At 40.8% G+C, this 17504-nt stretch overlaps 1 protein-coding gene across 3 annotated transcripts in view; it reads right to left on the bottom strand.

Annotated features, from left to right (window-relative positions):
- Positions 1 to 17504, bottom strand: part of TSPAN33 (tetraspanin 33) — a 75863-nt gene that overhangs the window by 36363 nt on the left and 21996 nt on the right. Inside the window, exons 4-6 of one of the 3 annotated variants that reach the window (XM_068275946.1) lie at positions 16324 to 16398; positions 9458 to 9553; positions 1641 to 1769 (exon numbers count right to left, since the gene is read on the bottom strand). In XM_068275946.1, coding sequence (XP_068132047.1) covers positions 1641 to 1769; positions 9458 to 9553; positions 16324 to 16398 — 300 coding nt within the window. The remainder of the gene's footprint in view (positions 1 to 1640; positions 1770 to 9457; positions 9554 to 16323; positions 16399 to 17504) is intronic. The other 2 variants (XM_068275948.1, XM_068275947.1) reach the window with 2 other exon arrangements.

Below are 17504 nucleotides of genomic sequence, written 5' to 3'. Positions count from 1 at the left end.
GTGAGCTTTTACTGTTCAAAATTAACTTAGATAAATGTGAGGCCCTTAAATTACTCTTTCCCAGGAACATAAACTTTCCTTGTCCTCAAATTTCCCCTTTAAATAGAATGATCATTATATATCATACCTAGGAACTAAAATTGCTCCAGATAATAAAGACACGTACCAAAAAAACTTCCCACTGTTATTAGACATACTGTCCGCAGATCTCAAACAATGGGACAAACCACAGTTTTCCTGGCTTGGACGTATTGCTATCATTAAAATGAACATTGCCCAGACTTTTGTACCTGTTCCAGGCTCTCCCAATTCAGATACCCAATACGTTCCTTCAAAAAGCTCAAATGGTATTCAACAAGTATGTCTGGAAAAGCAGGCCTGCTAGGGTGCATAGACAGACACTATTCAGGCCTAAACATGCTGGGGGACTTGGCCTACCAGATGTACGAAAATATTATTTTGCAGCCATTCTTACCAGACTGGTTGATTGGCATAGACATGCCAACTTTAAACAATGGGTAAAGTTTGAACAATCGCGGTCCCTGTACCCTTTAACTAACCTTCCCTTGTCGTTAGCTACCCCAAAAGGAAATTGGTCTTCTCTTGACCTGGTCAACAACACACTGAAAGTATTGGCTTGAGTGCGCTCATTGACTGATCTCTCTTCCTGGCCCACACCATTGTTGTCCCTATGGGATAACCCGGAATTCGCCCAGGGCTTCGGCTCGGGATACTTGAGACATTGGAAGAGGGCGGGCCCCATGAGACCTCAGGATCTATATCATCTTAATAGATGGGCATCCTTGGAAGAACTAAAAATCAGATATCAAAATCCCAATTTGGATTGGTGGGGTTACACACAGATCAAACACTTTGCACAATCCATGGGTATTTCTCCTACTATGTTGAGAAGCCCCACAGAATTTGAAAAGCTGTGCATGTCCAGGGAACCTCTTAGGAAGACATTGTCCATACTTTACTCATTACTGTCTAACCAAGATGTGGAATCGCTACCCTATATGAAATCCTGGGAGAGAGACCTAGGCACCTCTTTTTCTAGAGCACAGAAAACATCTATGTGTATCTACGGAACCCTCGAGACTCATGGTTATGGTTATAGTTCAGTTTTGTTTTGTTTTTCTTTCTTTTTTGTTTATTTCAGGTATTACTTATTTTTATTTTTATATGAGTAAACCAGTATATGCTAATGAAATCTCATTTATCACATGTGTTATACACTATTCGCATAAAAATGTTAGCCTATGCATGCATAATAATTTTAACAACTACACTACTGATATAGATCCTTAGCTCTTATAGATGGATGTTTGACATGCATTCCAATTACTCACCAAATTGTACCTTTTGATCGCTATTACAATTTATGTTTACTCAAAATAATTTGAAAAAAAAAAAGAAATTATGTTGAGTATTTTCTTGCTTGCTAATGGTTTAACAAGCAATTTATTGACAAGTTGTGGAAATATCACATGGGGAAAACTTAGGAGAAAAAGTTAATTACATATGGGCCTATGAGTCACTGTTTTGTGATGATGGGCTGCACCTAAGGGCTTTAACATACAGTAAGTTGACTTCCTCAGTTTTTTTAAACCCCAGTATCAGCTATTGTCCGACTGTACCTCATCCTCGGCATGCAGGCAGCAGGAATAGGGCACTGAGCAACGTTCTCTGCTCTGGTTCTCTGAGGAACAGTTGAAGTATATGTTCTGAGACCAGTCTTTGTAGGAGATGCCGCCACAGCAATTAAACTTCAATGAAAAAACAAAAAACACAGAAAAACAAATTCATTACATGTGCAGATACTTTGTAATGTATGCATTGCTTTTAGGAACTGACTATTCCACATGAACAAAGCAGGTAATCTCAGCGCCGTGTGCTGACAGCGCATCGCCTGAGTTGGGTGCTACTATAGCAGCAATGCTATACTATGCTGCCCGCAGACGGGTAATTTGGGGTCCCCGCCATCGTGGGACCCTGAATTACTTCTCCCTCCGAGTCGCTACGACTCATAGGGGAAATAGTATTTAACGCCGCTGGGAATTTCTTTCGGCTCACCCTGCACCCAACTCACCAGCGGTATACTAATACGTACGCCAGGTGGAAGTTCACTGAACTCATTCAATTAATCGCACTGCTGCATGCATTTTTCAAGAATCGCAGTGCTGACCCACTCACTGTAGTGAATGGGATCAGCAGCACAGATAGCGTGCAATCGTATGCATTGCGTTCCGATTGCACAGCCATCTGTGATAATTGATGTGAACGAGGCCTCAACCCTGAACAAGCAAGGAGATCAGATGGCTCTGACAAAAATCTGCCAAGGTTAGCTGCATGCTAGTTTCAAGTGTGTGATTTATATACTACTAGCCAGAAAGCTCAGCAGGACTGCCAAGCAACTGGTATTTTTTAAAACAAAATAAATATGGCAGCCTCCATATACCCCTCACTTCAGGTTCCCTTTAAATGGAAATTTTATCAGATTGTGCATGCAATATAATAACAATCACTGGAAACTGAGACCAACTAAAGTTAAGCTGCCAACAGCTACTCTGTCTATTGGCAACAATTCTGCTGCCAGGATTTAGCTGACTGTCACTCCTTCACACATAATGTTGTAAATTCAAATTTGTGAAGCAAGACTTTTGCTTACTTTAACTGCACTAGTCATGTAAAATAAATGCATTATTGCTGAGGTATGGAGACACATTAATAAACTGGGGCAAGGAATAACAGAAAAACATGACATACCATACATGCCAGACTTTTTTTTCAGTTTGATATCCAGTTTTATTTTGTTTACACCTACTAGATTTCATTAAAGCAGAGTCTAATGTTTCATAACTTTAGGATAAATACCATAGATACTCACATATAAGCTGACCCACCCAGGTAAAAACTAGGAAAAAGTGATTGACTCGTGTATAAGCCCCCTCCCCAGTATTTAGCCCCCTCCACAGTAGCCAGATGTGCCCCCAGTACCAGTCAACCCCCTACGTATAGCCAGATGTGCCCCAAGGATGATACAGCTGTGTCTCAAGATGCCACTAGATGGCGTCATAGTTTTGAGACACAGGGATTGCCACACAGGAAGAATCCTTGATCCACAAGCCAGGGGACACAGGTAATCTTGAGCAGTGCACTCTGCACACCATGTTGCAGGAGATGTGGGGAAGGACACAACAGGGATCCAGCTGACAAGAGCAGGATCACTGGTGCACAATCCTTACACTCTTCTGCCAGTAACAAAATTTGCTCCACCATCCCTTCTGCTCCACTCACTCGCATATAAGCCGAAGGGGTAACTTTTCAGCACATTTTTTGTGCTGAAGAATTAGGCTTATACGTGAGTATATAAGGTATAGAAAAAACATAGAAGTGGCATTACTTAAAGTGGAATTACAGTCTGGCATACCATATTAAAATACTCACTTGCACACTATTTTGTCAGTTAGATTTACTGAAATGCTTTTGAAAACAAAGAAAACCCTGAGAATCCCCTAGGAGGAGATGGACTAGTCCAAAACCTGTCATTTCTGTCAGATTTTAACTGCTTACTTGTTTCGCTGGAGTGGTCCTTTGACAAAATAAAAAAAGTTATATATTTATCTAAGTAGTGGAAAACCTCTAGATTGACCAGAGGCTTCCCATGTCCTTCTTGACCACACCACCACTGGCTAGGATTCTCTTCTTGTTCGAGGTTGTGCACCCATCTGTGTAGGAGCACAGCTGTACTGAGCATGCATGCATGGGTTTGAGGACAATGAGGGATGCCTCTGGAATTTCCAAAGGCTCTTTTCACTGAGCTAAGTATGCAACTTTTTATTTTTGCCCTGCTTCAGTTTCACTTTTTCACTTAAAAAAAAAATTCTCTCTCTCTCTCTCTCTCTCTATTCTCTCTCTCTATATATATATATATATATATTGCTTTTGAATTTAATTCCCGCGAGATGCGTTTCAGATTAAGTTGGAAGAGGGGCGTGTTTAGCACTGTGTTGCATTACCTCTTCCTTTAACACCACTTAGTGAACATCTGGGGACTGAGCAGATTAACTGCAGTAGTTTTGGAACTGTGATGTTTGCCCATCTATCCTCGCTTGATATAAGATTTCAGCTACTCCTTTGTTGTTCTTTTCATTTAATCGCATGCCAAATGTTTTTAATGGATGACAAGTCTGGACTGCAAGCAGTCCATTTTAGCATTTTTTTCTTTAGTACATAACAATGCTGCTGTGATATGCTCAGCCTGTGGTGTGAAATTGTCTTGCTAAAAAATAAACAAGGCCTTCCCTGAAAAAGACATCTGAATGGGAGAATACATTGTGCCTGTATATATTGTTCAGTATTAATGGTGCCTCCCCAGATGTACAAGCTGCCTATGCCATGTGTACCAATACACCCTTGTAGCATTATAGAGGCTCCCTTTTCAATTGTGTGCTGATAAAAAGTCAGATGGACCCTCTGTTTAGCTTGAGAATGCAGCATTCCTGTTATCCCCAAAATGTCTCATTTCAGTTTTTCAGACCACAGGATAGTTGTAAAGTAGCCTGTGACCAGAGAAGGCAGTTGTGTTTCTGGAACATATTTAAATATAGCTTTCATCTTTGCATAGCTACTGGTACGAGCCCTATCCCATAGAGCCATATCAATCCCTGCTGCCATGTACTAATGAGGACCAAAAAGTCAGAAACAGGCTGTCTGCATGTGGGATTGATGTGGCTCTGTAAAATGTATAAGCTATAGGCTTGCTATATACCAGCGGTTCTGGATGTGAGCCTGGCTTCAGGGGCATAAAGAGATACCGTAATTTGCATAATTAGGAGTGATGCATCATGGGAAACCACAGTTGCTCACTTAAAGAGAATCTGTATTGTTAAAATCGCACAAAAGTAAACATACCAGTGCGTTAGGGGACATCTCCTATTACCCTCTGTCACAATTTCGCCGCTCCTCGCCGCATTAAAAGTGGTTAAAAACAGTTTTAAAAAGTTTGTTTATAAACAAACAAAATGGCCACCAAAACAGGAAGTAGGTTGATGTACAGTATGTCCACACATAGAAAATACATCCATACACAAGCAGGCTGTATACAGCCTTCCTTTTGAATCTCAAGAGATCATTTGTGTGTTTCTTTCCCTCTGCAGCTATCATCCACTGAAGTGTCAGGCTGTTTCTTCCTGCAGAGTGCAGACAGCTCTGCCTGTATGTAATTCCTCAGTATGTGAAAGCCCAGCCAGCTCAGTGGAGGATTTATCCAGCTTGTAAAAGATAAGAGAGAAGAGAGAAGCTGTCCTAATCTAAATAATACACAGGCAGTGTGCATAGAGGGGCCTGGAAGGGGGAGTTCATAACAGAACCAAAACACTGAAGAACTTGGCAGCCTTCCAGACACAGGCTGACAAGTCTGACAAGAGAGAGATACGTTGATTTATTACAGAGATGGTGATAGTAGAACGTGCTGCAGTAAGCCAGAACACATTAGAATAGCTTTTGGAAGTTGTAGGTTGATAAAAAACAGGATGCAATTTTTGTTACGGAGTCTCTTTAAAGCTTAATTATCGCAAATACTTTCTGTTTGAAAAAAGGCCAATTATACTTAGATGCAGTAATGAGCTATGTCTGCAGGCAGTGGGTTTTGAAGTTTCTGAGCCCATGCAATAATTGCCTCTGTAGAATTTTAATGCAGGGTCCTCCTGAGGGCCTGAAGATCATAGCAAGAAATAAATCAACTGGGTATCAACCTAGATTTAGCAATTATAGCTCAATTTATTAGTGGCATCATATTCAAAAAACCTCACAAGGTTTTGGCACGCAGGCCTTCGACAAGGACACTCAACAAAGGCCTGCATGCCGAAACGTTGTGCTGTTTTGTCTATCCTCACACCTTGTGGGATCCAGGTGCAGGCTGGTTGACTGCCTGGTACTGAAAAATCTGCAAGCAGTTTGAGCACTTGGACAGCCTTGACTTTGCTGTCTGAAGATCATAGCCATCCATTCAATTATGGCTTTAAGCCCAAGCCCTGTCCTTTTAATGAAGAGCTTTCTCAATATTCAAAATCTTTAAATTACAGAGGTCTGCGACTAAAAAGCTGTTTGATTATCATATTTTCATCAAATTTCTTTGTATTTTGGTGTGCTGAAAACCAGGGCTGTGGAGTCGGTACAAAAATGATCCGACTCCAACTCCAATTCCGACTCCTCAGTTTATGAAACCACGGACTCCGATTCCAACACCGACTCCACAGCCCTGCTAAAAACAAATAAAATATTGAAAAAACTCCTAGATGCCATGATTTGCCACAAAATTGTCTTCAAATTTATCAAATCTTTTACATTTTTGGATCCTCAAAAAGAAGGGTGGATTGCATTTAAAGAAGTCGTACAGAAATTTTTAGGCAATAACAAAGATCCTCACTACAAAAAGAAAGCATTTCAAGCTTAACCACTTCACAACTGAGGGGTTTTACCCCTTGAGCACCAGAGCAATTTTCACCTTTCAGCGCTCCTTCCATTCATTCGTCTATAACTTTATCATTACTTATCACAATGAAATTAACTATATCTTGTTCTTTTCGACACCAATTAGGCTTTCTTTAGGTGGGACATTATGCCAAGCATTATTTTATTCTAAATGTGTTTTAATGGGAAAATAGGAAAAAATGTGGGGAAAAAAAATATTATTTTTCAGTTTCGGCCTTTATAGTTTTTAAATAATGCATGCTACTGTAATTAAAACCCATGAAGTGTATTTGCCCTTTTGTTCCGGTTATAAAACCATTTAAATTATGTCCCTATCACAATGTTTGGCACCAATATTTTATTTGGAAATAAAGGTGCATTTTTTTCAGTTTTGCATCCATCCCTAATTACAAGCCCATAGTTTATAAAGTAACAGTGTTATACCCTCTTGACATAAATATTTAAAAAGTTCAGTCCCTAAGGTAACTATTTATGTATTTTTTTAATTGTAATTTTTTTTTTTAATTACATAAAAATAATAATTGGGGAGTGTAGGAGGTAATGAGTTAATTTTTAGTGTAAAAGTAATGTATTTGTATATGAAAAATGCTTTAGGGTGTAGTTTTACGATTTGGCCACAGTAACTTTTTGTTTATGCGTCCTGAAAGCGTACAAGAAGTACGCTTGCAGGAAGGGTTAGGAGGCTGGGACACTGTTTTTTTTTCCTCACAATGATTGCTGCTTCTTGTAGAAGGTTTTTCCTGTTCATTGATCTCCGGGCGAGCGGGCGGCGGCAGCGTGCACGAGCGCAGGGGCGCGCGGACGGGCAAACGGGAGCGCGGACAGCGGCGGGAGCGGCGTCAGGTACGGATTTCTCCATCCCTTGGTGTTAACAGGTGTAAAAAGGGATGGAGAAATCCGTACCACTGGGGGTAAAATGGTTAAAGGAGTTATCAGGCTAAAATGAGCAAAATGAGCTTTACTCACCTGGGGCTTTCTCCAGCTGCTTGCAGCCGACTGTCCCACGCTGACCGCTCCCCGCCGCTGCCTGGGTCTCCGTGATCGGTATTCAGCGGGGTCGGCCTTACCGTAGTGCCGCTGTCAATCATGCCCTCGTGGGTCGCGGTGAACTGCGCAAGCCCACGATGCCATGATTGACAGCGGCGCTTTGCACGGTCGGCATGAATACCGATCACGGAGACCCGGGCAGCAGCGGGGAGCGGTCGCCGTGGGACAGTCGGTTGCGAGGGGCTGGAGAAAGTACCCAGGTAAGTAAAGCTCATTTTACTCGTTTTATCTGGATAACTCCTTTAAGGTTGCCCGATAAGTTTGAAAGTGCATTTCTTACAGTTCCACCTTGACTACTTTAATAGCTCCCAATTGTCCCTCTTTTGGAGGGACAGTACCTCTTTGGGAACCCAATCCCTCTGTCCTTTTTGCTTCATGTGTCCCTCTTTCAGGACTCATGCACAGATCTATGTAAATATATGAATTTTATCTACTGAAATATGTGTTTAATTGACTCTAATCTAATAAGACTTTAATTGACTCTCCCTTCATTTACAGTAAATGAATATATTTTGTATTTCCAAATGTTAATATGAAGGACACTGAACCAGGATAGAAAGAACCAGTGTGGCTTGAATTAGGAAAAAAAATATTTTTCTTATGAAATCTTTATGGTATGCGTAACAAAGGGTGTGCCAGGGGCGTGGTTAGGGGTGTGGCAGGGGCGTTGCTTAAGTGTCCCACTTTCTTATCTCAATAAGTTGGGAGGTGTGTTCTTCCCTAAAAATTTGGGAGCTGTGAGTGAGGAACAAGGTGAACAATTCCACCAAGACATTAAAGAGATGGAAAGGAGACACCAGGGAAAATGGAGCCTTAATATGATGGCAGACTGCTGTTGGATGCTTCAGAGAGACATTGCAGATGCTACTCACAAGCGTAAATGCACCAAGAGGAGCCTCACAGGGAACAAGAATCGAGTTTAGTGTGTGTTGGTGAACTCATTTCAGTTCAAATAAGGATTTTCATGAAAAAATTGTAATAAAACTTTAATTTTATAAGTCTATTTCCATTTATTTTGAGGTATTGCCTTAGTTAAGATGGTTACATAAATTGTCAGGAAATGTGATGTCCTATGACAAAATGGAGGTAATTTTCAGATTCACAGCACCAAAAAACATAAAGATTAGGTGAAATGACCAAAACAGCTCTCAAATTATTATTTTTTGTAGACCTGTGTTATATTGTATACTGTTGATAAAATCCAACAATATTTTGCAATTTTGCATTGACAAGAATTATTTTCAATCTTTCTTTTTCATTTCAAAATAGCTTTTGCACTCTGCAAGTAAAACAGTACCAAAAAGTATCAAAGGTAGTCCAAAAGGCAGTGCACACTTGTACAGAGAAATGTGCATTGTTTGCACAGCGGCAGCAGAATGAGTGCACTTTTTTCCGTAATGCTGGGAATACACGGTTCGTTTCTGCCGTGCGTTTCTGCTCTCGATCGTATTTGCCGCTCAATTCTGCAGTCGATACTCTTATCTTCTGCTCGTTTTCCTTATCTTTCTCCATTCACTTGTATCAGAAATCGAACGGCAAAAGAATCGAAAAGGAGATCGGATATGTCGGAAATTATCTATCGAACCATCTAATCAGCTACAAAACGAATCATGTATTCCCAGCATAAAACACATTGCTGAATAGAGATGACCAATGAGATATAAGCAATTCAGGCTTGCATGTAAATTTTAAACAAACTGCATGCAGCTTGAAAATGGGTCCAATCAGTTTAAGCAGAAAGTGAATCTGATTGGTCCAATTTAAAGCTGTGTACCATTTGCATAAAATGTGCAAGGAAGTTGGAATTATTTGTATGGCATTGACCACCTCTACGCTCACATAACAGCTCAAATCTGAGACATGTTTCACAAAAGAAATCTGAGAAATATATCACAATACTTAGGAAAGATACCTCTTTTTGTCCAAAATCTATTAGATTCTGCAGGTCCAGATCATCCCTGTAGTGTATGATAGCATTACCAATTACTTCACTCACTTTTCCCCGAGCCTGTAACACAAGACAGACATTCCACATTATTTAGACTAGAGAATGGCCAGCATCCACTATATATTATAATAATGATACATAGTAACACATTCAATAAAATGGGATAACATTTTGTTGCTCTGTGAAAAAAGAAACAAAGTGAAATCTTCTATCTTACAGAGGGGCTCAGACACACTATAAGCACTTGTCTGAGCACTTTTTGGCCTCCAGAGCTTGAGCTTTTTAAAAAACGCTCCCATTGACTTACATTACAATCAGGGTAAAATTGCGATCGCGGTAATATTGCGGGATTTTACCACGATTTTAATGTAAGTCAATTGGAGCATTTTTAAAAAGCTCTTAGAAAGTTCTGGAGGCCAAAAAGCTCTCATAAAAGCACTTATACTATGTCTGAGCCCTTAATCCCTGGAAAGATTTCTTATGATGAGCAAGACAGCTAATGCAGTACCCTCTTTGGAAACTCTTTTATTCCAGATGGCAACTGAAAGAAGTAGATCAGTGTTGAACACTGTCACCCCTAAAATGGTGCAAAGAAGGCAGGGGGTCGTACATGGGTTATGTTTGATCATCATTATGAATGGGCTCTAACTGAAAGATGGACACTGTAAATTTTATTTAACAAGGACTATGACACTATTAGTATGAGCAAATAAAGGGGGCCTCTACCCCACACTTCTTTGGTAGATTTGGGTAGAGTGGAAAATGTAAGAACATCTGTAAGTGTATATGTCTCTATATTTTAGAGATTTCTGCATACTCTCTGTTCTAGGAGGCCTTGTTAATAACAGGCACCGAGTAGAGTATTTTTAGGTGGGACAAAGGCAAAATAAATAAATATATATCTGTGTTCCCAGTACCCTTCTTTACAGTTTTTGTCACTTGATCACTGGGCCAATGAATAAGTGAATACTGGGGTTCTAATGTTTCTCCACACTATCCAAAACAAATATAGTTTTGCTCTGAAAGTCCACTTTAATATATACCTTCACATTGTATGGTAGATGAATGTCTTTTACTGGAATCAATATAACCCTTACCACATGCAAACACATGCTAACCTCATTTATATTTTATGCATTTCTGATGAGGAAGATGAACACATGAGAGTGTCTCCTTATTTACTTCCGGTGATAGACAAAGGAATGATGAAATAGTGACAACAGGATGTCAGCAATATCAATGACACATCTACTCCTGGTGAGATGTCCTCACACCTTGCAGGATTGTCAAACATAAAATGAGCATTGTTTTTGGCTTCCTACACTTGAGTTTCAATTATCCAATATTTTCTTGCAGTTCCTATGCAAATCACAGAACTTTAACTTTGAATATTTCTGATTCTGAATACATTTATTTTTGACAAGTGCACTATACAGCTGTGAAAAAATTAGGACACCCTGTAAAAAAAACCTCAAACATCTCAGGCTGAAATAATTCTGCATGGAAGAGTGGCGCAAACTTTCCTTAAGCTGGCCACTAACGGTCCAATTTCTAGCGAAAAATCGTTCGAGCGATCAGAAATTCTGATCGGACGAAAAATCATTCACTACACCATCAACTAACCAATCATTGCTTCCCATCTATAATCGATTGTGTCCACCAATGGAGATTATTTACCACCAATCCGATCATAATTTCTGATCGCTCTAACAATTTTTCGCTAGAAATTGGACCGTTAGTGGCCAGCTTAAGACTGATAGATGGCTACAAGAAGTGTCTCACTACAGTTATTTCAGCCAAAGTGGGCAACACAGCCTACCTACTATGGGGTAGGGTGTCCTAACATTTTCCTCATTTAGAATACACATTTCTGTTGATATCTAGTGGCTGGATAGTGTACTGGTTAAGGGCTCTGCCTTTGACATGGGAGACCAGGGTTCGAATCCTGGTTAGGTCAAGTACCTATTCAGTAAGGAGTTCAAGGCAAGACTCCCTAACACTGCAGGGTGGCCTCTTGAGCGCGTCCCAGTGGCTGCAGCTCTTGAGCGCTTTGAGTCCAACAGGAGAAAAGCGCTATAGAAATGTTCGGATTATTATTATTATTATTATCTTTTGTTTAATGAGTAAATCAAGGATATTTGTTGCTGTTTACCTGCAATTGTAAGTCTCTTGCATAATTAAAAGCCAAATTATGGGACTTAGTGACTTATGAATGATGCGCAAGTCCAAGCAGAAACAAAACAATATATGAAATATACTGGTGATTTCAGCATTGTCAAGTATCTGTTTTGGTTTATAAAATGATGGGAGCATAGTATATGGATTGTAGTGGGTGGTTCCTTAGGCACTAGAGCTCTGCTCTGCAACCTTACTCAGACACATGTCACCACTAACAGTATGCTACAGCCTAAAAAGCTCATCTCATTCCCAGCTTGAAGCAAATGCTGTCTGCTGCCTGCACATACAGTTCCTCCTTTTAAGCATCATTTAAAATAAAAACAACAAAATTGTAAACATGTCTTTGAGTCCTATGGAAGAGAAGTGCTTTACAAATGTTACTGTTGTGATAAAAATGCAAACTAAGCAACGTAGGTATGTAGCTGCTTTATTAAACTGAAACATATTGCAATAGCTTTTAGACCTGAATATGTTTTTCTTACTTTTCTGGATGTAGGCTTTAACCTGAAGTGAAAACAGACTTAAGAGATAATTAATTCTGCGTGTAGTGCAGGTGATAAACAGAACATTAGTACCATGGAAATGAGTCTCATATTTTTATTTTCAGTTTAATGGATTCCTATTTTTATTATTTTCTTATTTTTAAGATTACATCAGACTGTCACTGCTGCTGCTAACAATTCACACTCTGCCTTGGTAAGCTGAAAGAGAAAGAAAAGTAATGTTCCTTTGATCTTTCCTGCACTTATGTCGCCCGTCGGAAATTGGGACCTGATCCCTCGAGCGACATCGCTGGATGGATCCAGTACAGATATGGAGTCAGCTGACAATGCATTCTGTTGCTATGCGGGGAGGCGGAGGGCCAACGGAGCGGCGCAGATGTGACATCATTCTGCGGACAGGGCCTGCAGTGTGCACAAAGCAATCAGCCAGCAGCTAGTATTATATTATCCTATGTTTATCTCATCCTGTCACATGTCACTTCAAGAATACTTTCAAACCAAAACAAAAAACTGGTCCATACCAGTTACATTTGAACATGCCATGTGGCTGACTATTTTGATAGCTGTGCATACATTGCATTTAAACATTTGAACCAGATTTCAAGTATCTACCAAACACAAATATTATGTCTCATTTGTCTATTTTTTCTACCCAGGTTACAGCAGAATATTATTTAGGATCGGTTCAGATGGACGTTTTTGTGGCAGTACACGGCGGCCGTGATGCTTGTTGTTTAAGTGTCCTTTCAAGTGGATGGACAGTTGCTGGGCATGTTTGTTTACCAGCACTGGCACAAATGCAGTGATCATTCACATCATTTTTCGATGCTTTGTTTCTCCCTGGACACTACATGTACATCCAGGATTGGGCAACCATGGCGGTCAAAACATGACGCAAAAATCAAACGGGAAGTGCTGCCGGAAGTTGCACGCTTGCAGAAAAGCATTTTTACTGAGAGCCAGGCCCTAACTGACAGGCATGGGATAATCTGCTCAGCAAATGTTGCAGATGTGATCTGTTTTGCCATCATGCTTTATACTTAAAACAGGAAGAACTAAATCACAAGAATACAAATACGAAATCGTACACTTAATAAGTTGAGCCTTGTCAGGCTTCAAGTGAAGGGTTCATGTACAGCTTGTGTCAGTAAATCATAAATGCCACTTTTGGAAAGGCGTGTTTCATACATAAAGTATTTGTGGAAGAGGTGGGCGTCCCCTGACCTGCAGAGATATGTCTGGACACATTTGCACAGGATGTAACTGTTTAATAGACAGAATAAACACCATTGCAATCTAGTGCAACCATTTACAAAAGCAGCTAGCTATACACAGGCATGTTTATAATGAAGCTAAGTGCAGAATCATTTTATTCTTAAATTATAGCTGTACTGTGCTGTGTAATAAAGATCTCACAGACAGATGTTGCGTACTGTGATATTTTATGAAAAGTGCATATACAGTGTTCAGGTACACTATAATCCCTCCCTGAGAATACTGCGGGATCTGTTGGTAAGGGCAGACACCTGGAACGACATTTCTGTGTACTCATGTATGAAATCCCCGAACAGATGGTCACATTTTGTGCCAATTCGGATGCTGAGAGTTTATTTATACAGGAGAAATGCTTGTCCCTCATACACTGTGCAATGCTAAATTTGCTTTCTAGGATATCTGGACTTCAGCTGATACACAGGACATCTCTGAACCAAACCACCCATATGTACTGCCATCAATAATACCAGATAAATAGAATGCCTAAATATATGATTGTTGATCTCCTCATCTGCCTAACCTGGAAAGGAACATTGTACAGGTGGTTTGGTCGACTGTAGATGGGATAATATTGACTGCACATAATGATTGTGATGATTGTGTTAGCTGCTCTGTGTTGCTGGACTGTCTGAATCACAGGTAAGATATTCCAAATACTATACTGTGGTCTAGCCATATCTGGATGTATGCCTAGGGTTAAGCTTTTAAACCATACCAGAAGTGACATGATGAGATAAACACGGGTATATATTGTACTAGTTCTACTTACACACATCGATTTTCCCATTCCATTCCCAGCAGATTGGATGTATGGGCCATAGCCTGCACTTTATCGAACAGCGGCTTGATCGATTTTCAAAAGATTTCCTGCTTCAATCTATTTATAAATCAAAGTGCTGTGGGTGAAAGGAATCGATCACAGATTCTGATTGGAGAGAGATTGATCAGACAGGCACATGGGGTCATAATTGAGCCGCCCACCAGGACTCTCCTTAACAACGAAGCTGTGCTTCTCTTCCTCCATACTGCACCTGCGTGAGAATGAATGGCTTTGGCTTACTGTGCAGGCCCAGACGGACTTGCACAGGCACAGTACGACCGCCCTCTTTCCTGAAGAGGAAAGCGGCCCTGATGTGGTTACCAACAAACCCTTGTCAATAATCTTCTGGGGGTCTGCGTTTGGCAACAGGGGACATAATGATGGCATTGGAAGCTTCTATAGGATCACTTCCGTTTTGCAGCTCAACAAAGCAGACTTTACATCAGACTGTCACAGCTGCTGTTTAGAATGCAGTCTTATAGAGTACCCAAGCCAAAGCTCGGGTACACAGAATTAGATACTTACATAAAGAGACAGAAACATCAGGATCCTATTGAGGCTCCCCTGCCTGCTGTGTTGTTCCCTGTGGGTGAGCGCGGCCCCCCAGAAGATTAGCGACAATACATTTTGCCTAATCCTAATCGGGCTGCACTGCTCTTCCTGCTCTAGCGTGGCCACGCAATAGCCGTCCCAGCCCGCCTGCTCATGCACAGTAAGCCGGAGCTGCGGGCTACTGCGCTGACCTGCTTCCGGAAGAAGAGCTGCCTGGCCCCAATGTGAAGGGGGGCTGCGCTCTGCAACGGGGGCTTTACAGCAGAAAGGGAAGCCTTGATAGGATCTGGATGCTTCCCTCTTTTAAGGTATCTATCTGGTTTTAAATAAAAGTGAAGCCCTTAAAGGACTCCTGAGACGAATAATTAAATCTCTCTTTACTTACTTTGGGCTTCTTCCAGACCCTACAAGTCCTTCAGATCCCTCGCCGCAGCTCCGGTCCTCCCCGATGTCCCCCTAGCCACCTGTAGGTTTTCTCCTAGGTGCTATTTTCACATCTTATTAATAATATGCCTTTTAAGCCACCAGCAAGCAAAAAATACTCAGAATAATTTGGACAGTACTTTTTCACCTAAATGTTGGCATTTTTTCAGTTGCAGTGCATTGAACAGTTGTTTTAAACAGAAGACGAAAAATCATCTCCTAGGAGTAAACTTAGTAGAAAAAGTGAATTGAGTCAGGCCCAAAGTTCTATGTTACTAATGTTCTATTTATCATTAGTAAAACATATACAATCAATGATCTCATAAGTATATTTTCGCTTCAGGTTCACACAAATAATAATTTGTTAGGTGTCCTGTATTGGCTAATGTTAAGATAAGACACTATAGACGTGCTTGGAGATTACTAGAGTACAATTGCTATCCTTTTTGAGAATATGTTGTTTGATTGTCAGATCATTGACAGATGCGTAATCATCATGTTTATTTATTGTCTTTAGAGCCTCATACACAGGATGGATGGCTCTCGGCTGAAGCATCCAATTGGGTCCATGTCTGGTAACAAGCTAGCAAGTGTGCAGTCTCCATGATGCATCACTGAGATATACGGAGTGCCAGGGGTCATCTCAGCCAAGTTCATTGTTCTCCTCCCTGCCCACTTGAAGCTGATCTGTCATGCACTGCACCATCACCCCCTCCCTTTCCCTCCCCCGTAGCCTTGCAATGCATCTGTACAGCACACAGCCCAGAACTGTCACCCAAGGAAGCAAGCCATTATCCCTGTGGGTGACATTTTTCAAGCTTGTGTCGTACCTTCCATTTGCCTCTACTTTTATCCTAATCTGTGACTTGTGTGCCCGTTACAGCCTCTATATTATTACAGTACATTCTTCTCAGCTTCTTATGCTAATTCTTATTGGCTGTTTGCAACCTGTGTGTCCAGCACTGAAGAATGGGAGAACTGGGGTCCTTACAATATATCAGACATGTCGGGCAAAAGATAACCTAACAGAGTGGATGGGAATTTAAAAGTAATTCATGCAGAGAAGAATCCCATATTACCTTGTCGGAGAACACAAAGCCCACAATTCCCGCGGACAGCTGCAGCAGGAAGACGATTGTCAGACAGATGGAGAACTGAGGAAAACGCGCAGAAATAATAGAACACATCAGGGAAAAACACAACTAATAAAACAAATACACATTTTACACACAACATCAGCATCAGCTGTACCAGCTCTATGAACCTTCAGGTAGCCATAAAAAGGGTAACTATTTTTTTAGGTCTAGTTATTCCTTATTCTCCCTGAGTATTGGGTATAAACATCTCCTGAAGTTGTTGTCTGAACAGCTGGGTATCTTCATGCAATCCACCATTTCTATTTACTTGTCTCTCACGCAATGGAGACATTAGCACCAGGAAGGTAACGTTTGGATATTTCTAGATTTTGCCATATGTGTTTACGATTTTCGTTTGCATGAGGGTTTGGAAAGGGAGAATGGAATTCAGTTTAAAAACCAAATGGTTAATTCTAACGGATGACAGTCCATCCAAGCTTCTGTATAGGAGGCCGTACACAGATTGATATTTTCTGCAGTTTGGATCTTCATGATCAAATAACTCCAGAAATATGTTCACCCAGTGTTCACCCAGCATATCTGAGCAATAAAGTTCAGATTGATTTTACAATTTGACACAAAATACAAATTTTACGATTCGACAGTTCATCAATTGACAGAGTGATCAAGCACAGCATAGTTTTAGTCAAGCAGGTATGGGGAGGAATGATAGGGGTTCATCAGTGACATGCTGAGACACAGAGGTGCTGGCACCGCCACAATGTGCATTGTGGAAGTACAGCAGCTGCAGACCAGGTCTGTGACCACTGTGGTTTACATGTTTGGCAGTTTAACTGCATGAGTGTGCCAGCCTGCTGCATGCCCCTTGCTTCCTAGCGCCCTAGGCCATGGCCTTTGTGGCCTTGTCTCAAATCCAACCATGCAAATGCAAGTTTGCGATCTGTGCTTCGCTTGGTTCTCTGACAAGTAGCATGTACTGTCTTACTAAGAGAGGAGAAGCCCTATTTCAGAGAATACTGTTGCAGTAAATCGAACATGGTCAGTTGCTGAGGAGGCAAATGTATAGGACAGGTATGTCTGTACAGATATTTGACTATCCCCGGAAATAATCACAGATGATCCTGTAAGGCTGAAAAGTGTTATGTGTGTATGTAGAAACAGAC

The sequence above is a fragment of the Hyperolius riggenbachi genome, chromosome 3, assembly GCF_040937935.1.
Source record: "Hyperolius riggenbachi isolate aHypRig1 chromosome 3, aHypRig1.pri, whole genome shotgun sequence".
In the NCBI taxonomy this organism is placed as follows: Eukaryota; Metazoa; Chordata; class Amphibia; order Anura; family Hyperoliidae; genus Hyperolius; species Hyperolius riggenbachi.
Note: the sequence above shows the minus strand (reverse complement) of the source record. Positions and strands in the feature narration are given on the sequence as shown.